The 14,487-nt window shown below is 34.3% G+C and overlaps 1 protein-coding gene across 5 annotated transcripts in view; it reads left to right on the forward strand.

The window, feature by feature from the left end:
* LOC119640916 (5-hydroxytryptamine receptor) overlaps positions 1-14,487 on the forward strand; it is a 176,335-nt gene that overhangs the window by 86,507 nt on the left and 75,341 nt on the right. For 4 of the 5 annotated variants that reach the window (XM_038039258.1, XM_038039262.1, XM_038039260.1 and 1 more), the window contains 2 exons: positions 12,489-13,230; positions 13,348-13,785. In XM_038039258.1, coding sequence (XP_037895186.1) covers positions 13,206-13,230; positions 13,348-13,785 — 463 coding nt within the window. In that variant the 5' untranslated portion in view covers positions 12,489-13,205. The remainder of the gene's footprint in view (positions 1-12,488; positions 13,231-13,347; positions 13,786-14,487) is intronic. The other variant, XM_038039263.1, reaches the window with a different exon arrangement.

Below are 14,487 nucleotides of genomic sequence, written 5' to 3' on the forward strand. Positions count from 1 at the left end.
TAAGCGCAAGAAATAACGAGACAATGCTGGCGTCTTTTTCCGTTTTTGACAAAAATTTTAAGGTCAAAAGATTGGCAAGTATTTCATTGTCCAATAATGGGAGGTCATGTTCTATCCATGCAGAAGACAAGTAATTCAAAAGTTTGTCTAAGAATAAACAAACAAACATTTCCCGAATTAAGATACGATGTGCACCGAAAACACAAGCTCGAAATATATTTAAGCTCTGCACATGTTGCCGTTAATTGCAAATTTTATTTGCTTAAGTTCTTCTTACATTGTACACCTAAGGGGGAATTTCTCGCCAAGACATTATGTTCAGAAGCAATATAAACCGGTGAACAAAGAATAAAACGATTTATCCTTTTTTACTCCGAGGGTGCTCTGAAGTCATGAATAAAGTTTTTTTTTTTTAGAGTTGACGGTACTATTTTTGAAATGTCAATACATCCAATTGCTGCCGAGGCGCATCTATTTTTGTAAACACAACTTCGCGACTTTTATTATGCTCGTGAAGCAATGACTTTTAGCTACAAGTACGTTGTGAAACGCATCATTACGAGAGGTGACGCTTGGAACTATGCACGGAACGACCCGGAAAGAATGTAATGAGCGCATAACCCATTTTTTATTACTTTTTAAGAACAGAATTGGATAAGCGTACCTTACGGCCGATTTGGCCTGTTTTCAATAGCAACCTGCATGGGAACGCAAATATTTCTGAATGACGACAACTTCATTTTTGCGGTTAGGAGAATATTTACAATAGACATTAGACAGAGAGACAGACGGACATGCTTCAACCGATTCAAAATTTGATGCTGATTAAGGATATATACATCTATATTTATTTTGCGTGGTGCCTGAAGTTTCCTTCTAGACGTAATAAATATTTCGACGAAATGAATGTGCTACTCATTCTTCGGTGGTGTTTATAACAAGAGTAACAAATCACTGTGTTACACATTAAAAGTTTCTTCCGTCAAAATAAACTGCTAAAAGCATTTTGAATTTTGTGAAGAATAAATGCTTTTCATTTTATAAGCAAATTCAGCTTAATTTTTAATTATAGTAGTATGCAAAATACGCAAAGAAACCCGATTAAGGTGGTACGCAAAAGTAGTTGGCACCACATTTTTCTTTATGTTCTTCTCATTACACTGAAATATCACCCACTATTTAAGCGTAGTCTGCCACTTAGACTCCTGTGCAACGAGATTTCAAATCGCATGCAATTCCGTTGTCGTAATTTTCGTAATTTCGCAAACTTATTTTACCAAAAAAAATTTGATGGTGATGTCATAGAGTAGAAGAAGTCGTAACTTCTAGCAACCCATCATAAATTCATAACGCGGCCGTTGGTTTTTTTTAATCTGCTATTTTTTTTCTATTTGATTTGTAATGTTTTCCACAAAAGATTCATTGAAGGAATTATTTTGCTTTAAATTTTACATTTCGAACAAAATTTCTATTAAAGTTTACGACTGAAAATATTTGAAAATACTTGCACCGACTTAAGTAACTCAAAAATACTTACAATAAATGTGTGTGAAGCATTCAAAGAAATTCCAGGTATTATAATTAATTTTCCTCATTCTGATTGCCCTTCCGTGCCTTGACAAAATTAAGAAGCAAAGATCCTTAGAGATGAGTATAATTTTTAAATTCGATCATGATATTCTGAATGCTAGTTTGAAAGCGAAACTTGCTTTTAAAGAGGCCAGTTTACTCTCATCGATCCATCTAATTGCTTATATATCTGCTTCGCCTTACTTTTTCTAAAGCCGAATTCTCCGATTCATTTCAAAGGGGAGATCTCGAATCATTTGAAGGTTTAAAGTAACAAGTGTTTCCTGCGGTTTTTCCCTCCTTCCTTTTATTACACCGATCAAAGCTTGTCTGTTTGTCTGTTCGTCCGTTGCCTATGCACGTCCGTTGTATATGCCCATTCACCTGCTTCTTAGTCCAACGCCCTTTGTTGTGTTTGCACCGTACGCCGCTTACGGTACAAGAATGTGTAACAACTCTGTAAGGACTTCAGATGGCCCCTTTTTTTATACCAATCTAATTAGAATCACTTTTTGCATGCCCGTGTATTCGTCTAGTGGTTCCTGTGAAATATTTTGATCAAATTTCGTGCAATAACGTGTTTTAGCCTAAGGGCGAACGCTATGGGAGGAAAAATGACGATGTAGGGTGCTTAATGATTGGTCGTGATCTACCATAGCGTTTTTAATTGTTTAATTTTGATGACACAAAGATTTGCTTTTTATAACAATAACGGATTCTTTATATTCTTAATTTTTCACATTGATAATGATTATTGGTAGACGTAAAGAAAAATAAGCTTCTTTGCGTCTTAAATTAGCCACCGCTTGACATAAATATTGCTAATTACGGCGAAAAAGTTCTTGAAGTAGAAGTGCAAAAAGAACTTGCATTCCCGCTGTAAAGTCAAATAATTTTTGTCATTATTTCTTTAAAATGATGCAAAAAAAGGCACCGGACCTGCTTTATGGTAAAACAGATACGTAATAAGTGCTCTTATATTCAAGTGAATTTTCGGTAACAATGGAATGAAGGAATAACGAATCCATAGACAAAAGATCGTTTAACAATAAAGTCTGTAATATAACCGTTAATTGTCTTTCCATCATCACCACCATTATCGTCATAATAATCATACGACAGCAGTTACACCAATTGTTAACCACACCGCCTGAATCATTAAGTTCTTACAATTAATACGGTATGAATAAACAATGGACATAAATTTCAATTACACACCTGCATAAAATTCATCCATTCATTTATTCTTTCTTCGATTCATACAATTGCATCTCAATTTGATTTGCAAGAAACAACAGCAATTTCACGTACACTTTAATTAATACCAAACAATTTTCATACTTAAAAGTAGAAAATTCGCAATGATTTAACAAGAATAACAAAAGGAAATATTCCAAATGGAGTCGTATTTATGTAAAAAAAAAAAAGAAAGAAAAAAACAACAAAGGAATTTTAAAACAAAAGTGCTTTTATAATCCGTAAGAGTGTAAAAGAAGACAAAGAGAAATAACCATAAAAATAATCAAAAGCTCTGTGTTAATGATAAACACAAAAGAAAAAAAAAAAACAAGCAACAATCAATCGACCGAAAGCCCCCGTGAAGCCTACTAGAATAACTTAACTGACAACATACGCAGTAGAAACGATATGCATGCATACACACGCACACACACGCACACACACGCACATCTACAAACATGAATAATAAAAAAGTCTATAATAAATTGCATTTTTATAAATCAAGCAAACGTATCATCTACTAAAGAGAATACTGGTCTGCGTTTATGAACCACAGAGCACTATATAAAAACAAAAAATCATTAGAAATTTTTTGCTTGAATAAGCAAGTATAGCAAAACCATAATAAAACAATAAAAGGTAAAGTGCGAAATGGTTATTAAAACACTGTTAAATGTGATAGGAATGTCAGCGTTATAACGGTGAACATTAATATGTAAACCAACATTTATGCCTCTTGATATAAAAGCAAACACATAAATAGACACTTAAATGCGAGCACAACAATATTCATATGTTTATACAATACTGGGCATACACAAATCCTCTCTCCCTCTCTGTCTCTTCATCCAAGATAAATAGCTGTGAGGACCCACAAAAAGACCAACTAATGTCGTCTTGTGTTTATAAGCACTACAGCAAAGGCAATTGAAGTGCTGAGATGGAAGACGAAACATAACATAACATAAGATAATGGCTTGAATGTGACCCTGCGTTGTTTATATGATGAGACACTCCGTTGAATTATTTGTGCTTAGATTAAATTGATCAAAGCAATAAGTGGCATAGCTTCCGTTTCCTTTTCATCCATCACATTTACCCGCTTGCGAATGTATTCTTGCTATGAATGTCATTTTCATTTTGAGAATTATGATAAAATTCCTGATAACTGTAAGTGTAACATTCATTCCGTTACTATTAATATCAACCGAAGAAATTGTAGTGACATCTAGTGACATTTCACAGCCAAAGGCGCCTATAACCGTAAAAACCGTAGAATCTTATCTACCTAGCATACAGACTTAGCTAAGCAAAAAATTTCAATCATTTACTCGTTTTGGTTAAAGTCGCAAAGACAAAAACAACAAAAATGGAAACTGAAGCTAGCTAACTTTACTTTCCTATCGCTTGGTTAAGCGAAGAAAAATGAATTGTCTTTTAAATCCACCTTTTGTTCGTTGAACATTTTAGATCTTAGTCGAATCGTACAAAGCACAGATGCAGAAATGCGTTCATTGCAAAAATTGTATAATTTTTCCAATCAGTCTGCTGGAAGTAATAAATTTCTATTAAGCGTAGGTTTTTTTTTTCATCATCTTTCGAAGGAAAAACAAACTGCTTCGGTTTTGTGTGCGTCAAGGTGTAAAGGTCAGTTTCACAATTTTATTGGTCCATAAATAATCAACACATGCACATAGCAAGGTTTGGATGCCATATTTAGCTTAGATCGAATCTGTTGACACCCAGCAATTAGATGAGGAAACACAAAGATATTGATTTGTAAATTCCATTTATACTAATCGAAGACGATTGAAAGCTGCCTTACCCGTAATACATAGAGCACATACGGGTCTAAATGAATTATTTTTGGAGCAGTTTCCATAAGTAATTTTCTCTTACAAGTGAATACAAAATCTTAACTTTATTTCTTTCTCGCCTCTACGATGTCGATGTATCTTGAATTGGAAAGCATGCAGACAGTATCGAACTTTTTGGCACTGAAGATTGACTTACTTTAGCTGGTTTAAGCGATTAAACCTGTGAGTGAGAACACATACGCACTTCACTTTAATGTCGTAAATCAATATTTCTGGACTTTCGACATGATGAGTTTGCATATAGGAACAACAGCTGCTTTTTGTGTCAACTCTTCCTGTGATCCTAATAAATAATTTCAATGAATTTTCAATTAAAACATGCTTTTGATTGGTTTTTGATTACTGTGAGCTTGTTCGTAGATATGCTACAAAGTTTTATAACTACAATTTTGAATTGTTTCAATGATTTAACGTGGATGTCTATTTAATCTCTGGGAGTCACTTGGTTTTCGCCACACGTTTTCTTAGACCGTAGCACAACCATCACTTAAAGGGCCGTACTATACTTTACGCGCCAAGATTATGTTATCGGCGTTTGACTCTTCTCACATCTGCGAGCCTATCTAGCAGCCTCGGCTTTTTGCGTGACCGCAACCACCAAGTTTAAGGTCCCAATCTGCCGACTATTAACATTCCATGATAATATTTTACTTGATTATGAAATCCATTGATACTCGGACAAAGATTTCGATGGACGGACAAACATAACTATACCATGCCGAGCTTTTAAATTTTTTTGAAAAATGCAAACGCATTTGCTTTTATCAACGAATATTGCAAATGAAATGAATGCCGAAGTATCACTGCATTTCTGAACAGTTGCTATAAATGTTTACACCAATTTCTACAAATATTGTGAGTATATCTACACAGAACACACAATACTTAACCACATTAAAGGACTAACTTTTAAATATGTGTACGTAGGTTTGTATTTGTGCATGAATTCTTTGACAAAAGCTCTCGCGTACAGCCTGTATATCCATCACGATAAAAGCATTTATGTTCGCTGAGAGGAAAACGTACATAAGTGGACCAGTTTTATGCAAACATATACATGATTATACCATATACATATACAATATGCATGCGTACGTCGATGAATTGTGTACGTGCACTCCATTTGCGGATAGCAAGCAATTTTTAGCTCCTAAGATTTTATTGTTCATTCATTCAGTTAGCACCATTGAAAATATCGATTCTTCTCTTTTCTCGCCCCTCTCGCCGTACGAATATCAAAGAATATGTTTTTCTACGCAATTTTTATACAAATTTGAATACACAAGTAGTCTTGTGTTTAAAATTTAAAAATCGGTTGGTTGAAAGTGAGCACATTCTGTTTTGTTTGACTTTCTTGTTCGGGAAACCTAACTACAGTAAATTCGGAAAATTTATAAGTATGTGCACTTAAATACATTTTAAAAATTTATTTCATTATTCGCTTAAATGTGTTAACCTAAGTGTGCACACAGCCGGATAAATAGAGAAAAGAGCAGACCGATGGAAAAGAAAAGTATAAATGCAGGAATAAATGAGGAAGAAGAAGATAGAAAGAAAAGCATACGGACGGACAAAAATTCTTGAATAAACCACGAAAGATCGGACGAAGAAGGAAATAGTGAAATGCACAGGCAAAAGAATGAACGGATTAAAGTACGTTTTGACGATTTGATACTTTGTCGTAGCTGCAGTGATTGAATAGTCGATAAAGCCATAACACTACTTACCGATTGGGCACCCATCTACCAGGATGAGTTAACTCCCTATCTCTTTCTCCTTCTCTCCCCTTATTTCTGAGCATCACAGTGTAACACGTACAAGAGGCGATCCCTAAGTCGTTGATTATTAAAAGCCAGTGAAAGAAAGCATCAGATTGGGTTACGACCCGCCATTGAAAAACCCTGCATCAATCTACATTTTTTTTCTATAAAGATTTTTTAAAAAAAGGCTTTATATGGGAAGTGGTCTAAAAAGTGGTCCGATCTGAACGATTTTCAATATTGTCGCATTCTTGGGCCAAAAGAGATCGGTACCAAATTTCACCAAAATATCTCAAAAGCTAGTTGCACACAAGAAGGACAGACGGACGTTCAAAAAGTTATTTCAAATGGATTGGTATAAAAAGAGAGTCTATTTCAAGTTCGGGGTTATGTGCATCCGTGGACATATCATCTACTCGTGTCGATAAAGTTGTGTGGAGAATTAAAACAGCAAAGCAGTGCTAGCGTTAAGGGGGAAAAAAAACTTAGGAACGAATGAAACAACGGTTCGATTAGAAATCGATTCGATTAGGTATATAGATATATGCAAACGTAAATAAGCGGCATGAATTCACATACTCTGACTGTTCAAGTCTGCAACGTACTGTTCAAGATTGAATCACAGTTTTCAATCTTATCCTAATTCTGCGGCAGCATTAGTGCATTAAACTTAACATTTTAAAAACAATTGTTTATTTTATTATTATATTTTTTATTCCACGAAAAGAGAACAAACGATGTTAAGTTGATTTTAACAACACATATTTATGAATGCGTGCATACATAGTGAGGCACTTAAACCACTGACCACATGTAATTTAATTTATGTACATTGATGTTTTACATAACTACATAAGCACACATACATATATAAAATGCATGACCACAAAATACAATCAATCCTAAGATGAAAAGCGAAAACAGAAAAGAAAAAACATATATTTACTGTTAAACACTAGTTTGTTGTCATTTCATTTGAACTCGAATCATGCAACCAACAATAGAGCAAAAAAACACAACTTCAAACCAAAACATTTTATACAATTTATTCCCAGACCACTTGTCTACTGCAACAAGTGCCATTTAAGCACACATGTTTATATAGTTTGGAGTGCACATTACTAAACACTTATCAGCGCATACCTATGAACAGACGTTAACAGATATTCATACTCGACCGTTTTGTACCCTGCACCAATTGCAGTGCACGGTATTTTGGTTTATGCGTACGTATCTAACATCCAGAATGACTGGAGATAAACTCAGTTAAATTCGTGCTCAACTATGTGTCGCAATATCTGAGAGCTTTTGATGAAATTCCGTGCACTGACATATGTTGGCCCAAGGACAAAGCCTATTGATAATGGGAGCTCTTTTACGACCACCGCCCATATAACGCCTTATTTTGAAACGTCCTTATTTGAAAGAATATTGTAATTTTCAGAATTGCGCAGCAAAAATCGGTAGGCTTCGGTATTCTAAATTGCTGTGAGTAACTTTGATCGCATGTGAAAAAAAATACTTCCTAGTGAAAGTGAATCTTTACACACGTAAACGGGACTAATTTTCAGTATTTCTTGATGAAAATTTGTTCATAATGATAATTTCATGCGAAAAGCGTCCAAAAGTAGAATTTTTAACACATAGGTGCATTTTTTTTGAACCCACCAATTCTCGCGAACGACGAACCCTTCTATACGAACGAACTCTTCTTGGTACGTTTTATACAAAGAAAATAACTGAAAAATAATAAAATCTTTAGCAAGTAAATGAAGTTCACCACGGTAGTTGATGATGTAACGAAGTGATGTAGGGAATGTAAGGATCTGCCTTGGCCAACTATCGTACTTTCAATTGTTTAAACTAGAATAAGAGCGTCAAAGCTTTATTTGCCGTGTTGCGCATCTGCCCTTTAATGAAGTGGGCATTTAAAGACAGATCCTATAAATTTTTGATTTATAACGGCTATTAAAAAGTGTACATAAAACTGGTTTCAGTTATCCTTCTTTCACGGGAAGGACGGGAAGAAAACTATAAAACTTAAATAACTTGACTCAGGCATCCGTATATTAGAGATGTTTGGCTCGTGCAATACATTATCTGTTATGGTTAATTACATATATGATAATGGGGCACCTTAAGACCTTTGAAATAAATACTTCACTACTGTAACAGAAGCAATAATCATTCAAACGAAAATGTAATCCTTGCTATAATAATAGCTGCTGCCCAACATTAGAGAAATACCAGAAGCAGAAAAACTGACACTTAACGCAAAAGCGTGCATCCTTTGAAAATTTTGCGAATTCCATAAGCTGTGAAGCAAAAAAATCCTTGCATTACCATAGTTAAGCGTTCGTATTAAATTGAAACGTCGCTGACATGCATATATATTTAACAATACGCGGCATACGAGGTGCAAGGTTACTATTATACTGAATCGCACACACACAAGTAACGTGTGTGTTTACATAACCACATATTTACATAAATATAAAGAAATTTATGCATGCATCTATTTTTAAGTTTATATTGTTGACATTAACATAAAGTTCAACTCATTTAAGTGAATTTATTAGGTTTTATGCACTGGTACATACTTTGATTCACCGATTACATAATGAGTACATTGTATAGGTTTTCATATACATATGCGTTATTTGCGCCTTGCTTTACATAAAGGTTTAAAAGGTGCATGAAATGCACGAAACTATGACTAGGGCGCGAATTTTTAAATGCCTACGAGTACACGTCGGTGTTCATAAGAATGTTAGTAATACTGGCAAAAACAAATTGCAATAAAAAGGAACCGAAGCATAAATAAAGTGTAGAAAACTATATAAATCCTGTAAAAAAGGTGTGAATGCTTTCATTTTTTTCATTCTTTTTTTTTTTTTTTTTTTTTTTTTTTAATTACCGCACGTTAGAGTAATTCCTCGAGTTCTCACTACATTCTTTGGTAAGAGTTCAACTTTTGTTAACTATTTTTAAAGCACGTAATATTTGTTTAACGGCAATGTGTTTTATCGCTAGCATAAGCAGTTATTGTAATATCCCGTAATACAAATAATAAAAAAAATCAATCGAACGGCACTGCTTATCACTTGTTGTAAACGATAGGAAATTATTTCAACTTAAAGTATTTCTTGCTTAAAGAAGGCTACAAAAAGGTGATATGAATATGCGTTATACATTCAGTTGTTTCCCTCCTCCTGACCTAAGTGCCGATCATGTAGGTCTGTTGTCTATACAACACACCTTGTAGAAACGATCATGAACGCTAGTCTTTTATATGATAGATAGCGATAGGGGAATAATAGTGACATGTTTCAAAACAGTTTATCGCTTTATGTTAATATTTTAAATGTGCAATAAAAACAAAGCGGTTTAATATATCAAATTTTTTTTTTTAGGTTAACTGCATTTGGCTACGTTCAGCTTACAGAGAGCATGAAAAGGAAAAAAAGATCGAACATATCTTATATAAGCATCGCATTATTATAAAGATCGGCTTTGCTTCGCCTTTGCTATAATAACAAATTTATTAATATCTCTTACGGTTTATCGCCTTACAAATGCATTTAAGTAACAAAATCAAGGGTGCACTACAATTTTAATATGGACCGGATACTTGAAAAACCAGCCCATTTTGAATGTTGTAATAAAATTTCAAAGCAATTGGTGAAGCAATTTCAGAGTTTTTAAACTTTAAACAAACTTATATTAATATGTTATTTATAAAAAACATACTGTATGTATGTATTTATAAAAACACAAGTTCATGCCATCTTTTTATGCAAAAATGACTTTATGTAAATGGCCTGAATCTGTATAAAAATTCGATTCGAGGGAAAAGTCTAATGCAGTTCGCACTGCAAACTTGCATTAGCGTTTGTCAAGACTAATTGCTCCTACAATTTTGTTCTCACTAAATTGATTGTGTCATTGGACGCATTGCATGTTAAACCATTTTGTTGAAACCTCATATCGTCCAAGTGAAAATCATCTAATTCATCCCACAAAAAATCGCTAATAATGTTTCTCTAGCATTTTCCAATGAAATTAATAGCAATTTCATTTTCGAAAAGGACATTTTCGAATCATGAATCCCGCCTAACAGTTAATTTTTAAGGATGTAAAAGTGTGTAGGAACCGCAGGTAGGTTTTCTTTACTGCAAATAGATTATTTCCCTTATATAGGGAGTTATTTAAACAAACACGGACTTCATCTTAAATGTAAAATACGTAGACGAAATAAGTTCACTACTTTCAAAAGTTTCTATACTCGGGTCAACTGTCGGATGAACGCAAACGCAGCTGCAACACTAACAATAATTTCAATTTGGATTCGGTCTAACCTTTAATAAATTACGTACCGTTTTGTCAGCATAATTTATCATGCATGAAATTACATCTAAGGCAATGAAGTGTTAAGCTCCTTACTATGTGACTATACACACATTCGCTTTTACTCATCGTTTCCGTAAAGATTTCGTCTCTCTTTCGAATATTCATGTTTACGTAATTATGTTTAATAAAACATAATTAAAGTGTCTAAACATAGCATTGTCAGTTATAACGCTGGTCGTTATTTAGCTCTTCATGATCTTTCGTAAACTCTGCTACCGCATCAAAGCTACGGTAGTGACCACCATCAAATCGCCAAGAATCATCTTTCCACTTTGTTCACCTCATCATTCATATCTTCCCAGAATATATTCCAATCAAATTTCAACACAATTATTTCCAAAAGATAATAATAAAATCGCCTACTCCCGTACTTGCAATTCCCTACTTAAAAAGTCGAAATATTCTTTTCCCACGTTCTTTTTTATTAAAAACAACAACACTCTTACTTTTAATATAAAGCAAGATGTGAATATCATAGCATATTACCACACTTGCAAATTTCCTCTCCCACAAATTCAAAGAGCAACACCTAAACCAAAGATACCAAAGCAATATGATTGCGGGCAATGCAAGTGAATTGATGACAGCCTAAATAAATGTTCGACAATTATTACCGATTACAGGTGACAAGCTTGATAACAAAATTAACTGAAATCAATCTTGTTCTTAATCTTCTCGTACATAATTAAAAAAGAATGCATAATAAGATCTTAAAAGGAAAGTTTTGTCCTGCGCCCATAGAAGACAAAAGAAAAGTAACGAAATTATGTGCCAGAATTGTTTCTCCTAAGATCATTGAAAAAAAAGCAAATTTTAAATTTATATAAACCAAGTAAAAGCATTGCGAAGGGACAACCGTATACCACTTCATGTAACGCAATTGTTCATTAAACCACTTTTCAAAATAAGATGTGACATACGAAGTCGTCGAAAAAGTGATCCAATTCGGAACGTTTCAATAGTGTTCATCCTCGATTCAAAACATATTTCTATATATACAATTTGATCAAAATATCTTACAAATTGTGACCTGTAGCTTGGACAGGAGTTTACATGGGCAGACATCAGACGGACAGACCGATGCAAAGCATCTACGAGTTTTCTCCTAGCTTATGTCAGCACTTGTTGTCAGCGGCTTATATTTGGAATTCGGTTTCTATTTCGCAAATACTTGTTTTATTATTATTATTATTATTATTAGTTTAGCCAGAGAAATAAATTCTAAAACTAAACTCTTAAAAGCGCTAGCATCTAAGGCTATCGGCTTTCATTAAAAAGTCAACCGCACTTGAGATTCGAACCCACGACCATTGGCTTGCTAGTCCAGATTCCTCGCCTTCGGCTACTCAGGCGGATTACTTGTTTTAAATTAGTGTTTGAAATTAAAAAAATTCAAATTCAAACTATATTCTAAAAATAATACCATTTCATAATACGATAAATAGCAAGAATGAAATAAAAGCAATTCTTTCAAAGAATGTATAAAAATCTTCAAAATGATATGTAATCATTTTTATTTCTACTATGTACAAAATTCTTGTTCTTCTATTTATGTACAAAATTATTTCAAAATAGTCGATAACCTCATCGCAGCAACTAATTAGATTTTCCAACTTTTTTCATACATTTGCAGATGCTTTAATCAAATCATATATATGCGGGGCAGGTAGGCCCCTTGTAAAACCGTACACGAACATCCAGATTTGCGTACATTTCAAGTTAAAAGATAAGCAGAACTCTTGAAATCTTTAAAGAGATGGAGGCAGTAGTAGCCAAGTTAGCAGCAGCACAAACAGCAGCAATAACAGCAACGAGGAAGAGAATTGTAGCTGAGAACTCGATAACAATAACTTAGACGAGATTAAAGCGATTTTCCAGTGCAAAAGGAAAATCAATCAGAAGGCATTGAAACATAGGAAATCAACATTAATTTTTGAAGAAGTGAAAAAGGGAGTGAGTGAAAGAGACAGAGTGAGTTCGTTAGGAGGAAGGGAGAGATAGAAACAGTAAGCAACGTTCTACGCTTACTCAGCAAAACGCATTGAAATCGTAGATCCTAATTGACGCAACTATCTTCACGCGAAGCCCTGATAGATTGGCAGCGTCGTTTCATTACATACAACGACGCAATACACGTGTAATCGCAATTGTGCGATTTCCGTTAACATCACACGAGCTTCATTTATAACTGCCATGTTGCGTGAGCTAAATCTTTGCTATCTTCTCCTTCTAAAAGCACTTGTATTTCAACCACAACGCTTTCTCCTCGGCAACCTTACAGATAATTTTTATAAGAAATAAAGAAAACGGAAATTGAAGTCCTCGTTAAAAGGAAACGGAACCATATAATATGGCACATAAAACTACTTTTGATGGTAGGTAAACGGTCTTGTGTGCAAAAGAACAGGGCAAACAGAATGATATTTGAATATATATATATATATATATATATATACATAATTACTTTCTTTTTCTACTTTATTGCTTTTTAGATGCCTTAGATTACATATACATAGCTAATGATCAAAGTCCCAACACATATATCATCTCATCGGCGTTGATTACCTCGAAATCGAAAGACTTTTATAATGAAGTCAAAGACAGTATAACGAATACAACACGTTTAACTGCTGCCTCAGTCACTGCCACAAATAACCTAATGGGCAGCAGCAATAACATTAATTCCAATACCATTAACTCTGATTCTCTAATAAACGGTGATGACATGTTTAGCGGATTGACTGTCGGTTTGGGATCGCTACTCGTTAATGATACTATTCTAAACAACACGCTGTTTGCAAATGGTAGCGTCCTAACTGCAGAAAATAATGGCACAGGTAATGTAACCACAACGGAAGATCTAAGTGAGCTCATTAGAATGGCTGCCACATCTGTAATACTCGGTTTAATGATTCTCATTACAATCATCGGTAAGTGATTCAAAACAGTTAAACAACGCCATTCAGCTCTAGTAGTTCATTTTCTCTGCTACGTACACGTATATCAAAATTATCATTTCGCTTTATTAAACCTATGAAGACTCTATATACGTACAAGTGAAAGTACGTACATACGTTCGTGCATTTCCCAGCGAGAAAGACATGCTATCGTGCTTACAACTCAAAGCATCATAATATACTTCATCATATATACGACGTGCACGCACACCCAACATATGCATTTAGAAATGGGTACAAACTGCCAGCCAGGGTTTTTCATTTAATACTTTTGCGCTCGTAGTTGTACGTTTAGACGGCTCGCATACAATTTTTCGTTATTCTCCACTCTCTTTTTTAGCTTTGCGAAGAGCTTTACTTACTTGACATTGACAAGTTCATATTGCTGAACCATTTATGCGTTATACTTACGTTCATTATTGAAAAATAAAAATTCACCGAACGCCTTTAACGTTGCCTCAACTCTATGATAATTCACTGTCATTCCGGATTTAGGTCGTGGAACTTATCTTACCGTCTTTCTAACCTTCGTTGTTCACGTCGAAAACTGCAATCAATCAAGTTTCGAAATTTCTTGCCAAAACTGGCGAGCGGTCAAAATTACGTAAGTCACACACGTGAAATTTTAAGTCATTGAGTGCGTGCTGATAAGTCAATAATTGAACACCTTTGCGA

The sequence above is a fragment of the Glossina fuscipes genome, unplaced genomic scaffold, assembly GCF_014805625.2.
Source record: "Glossina fuscipes isolate IAEA_lab_2018 unplaced genomic scaffold, Yale_Gfus_2 133, whole genome shotgun sequence".
NCBI lineage: Eukaryota > Metazoa > Arthropoda > Insecta > Diptera > Glossinidae > Glossina > Glossina fuscipes.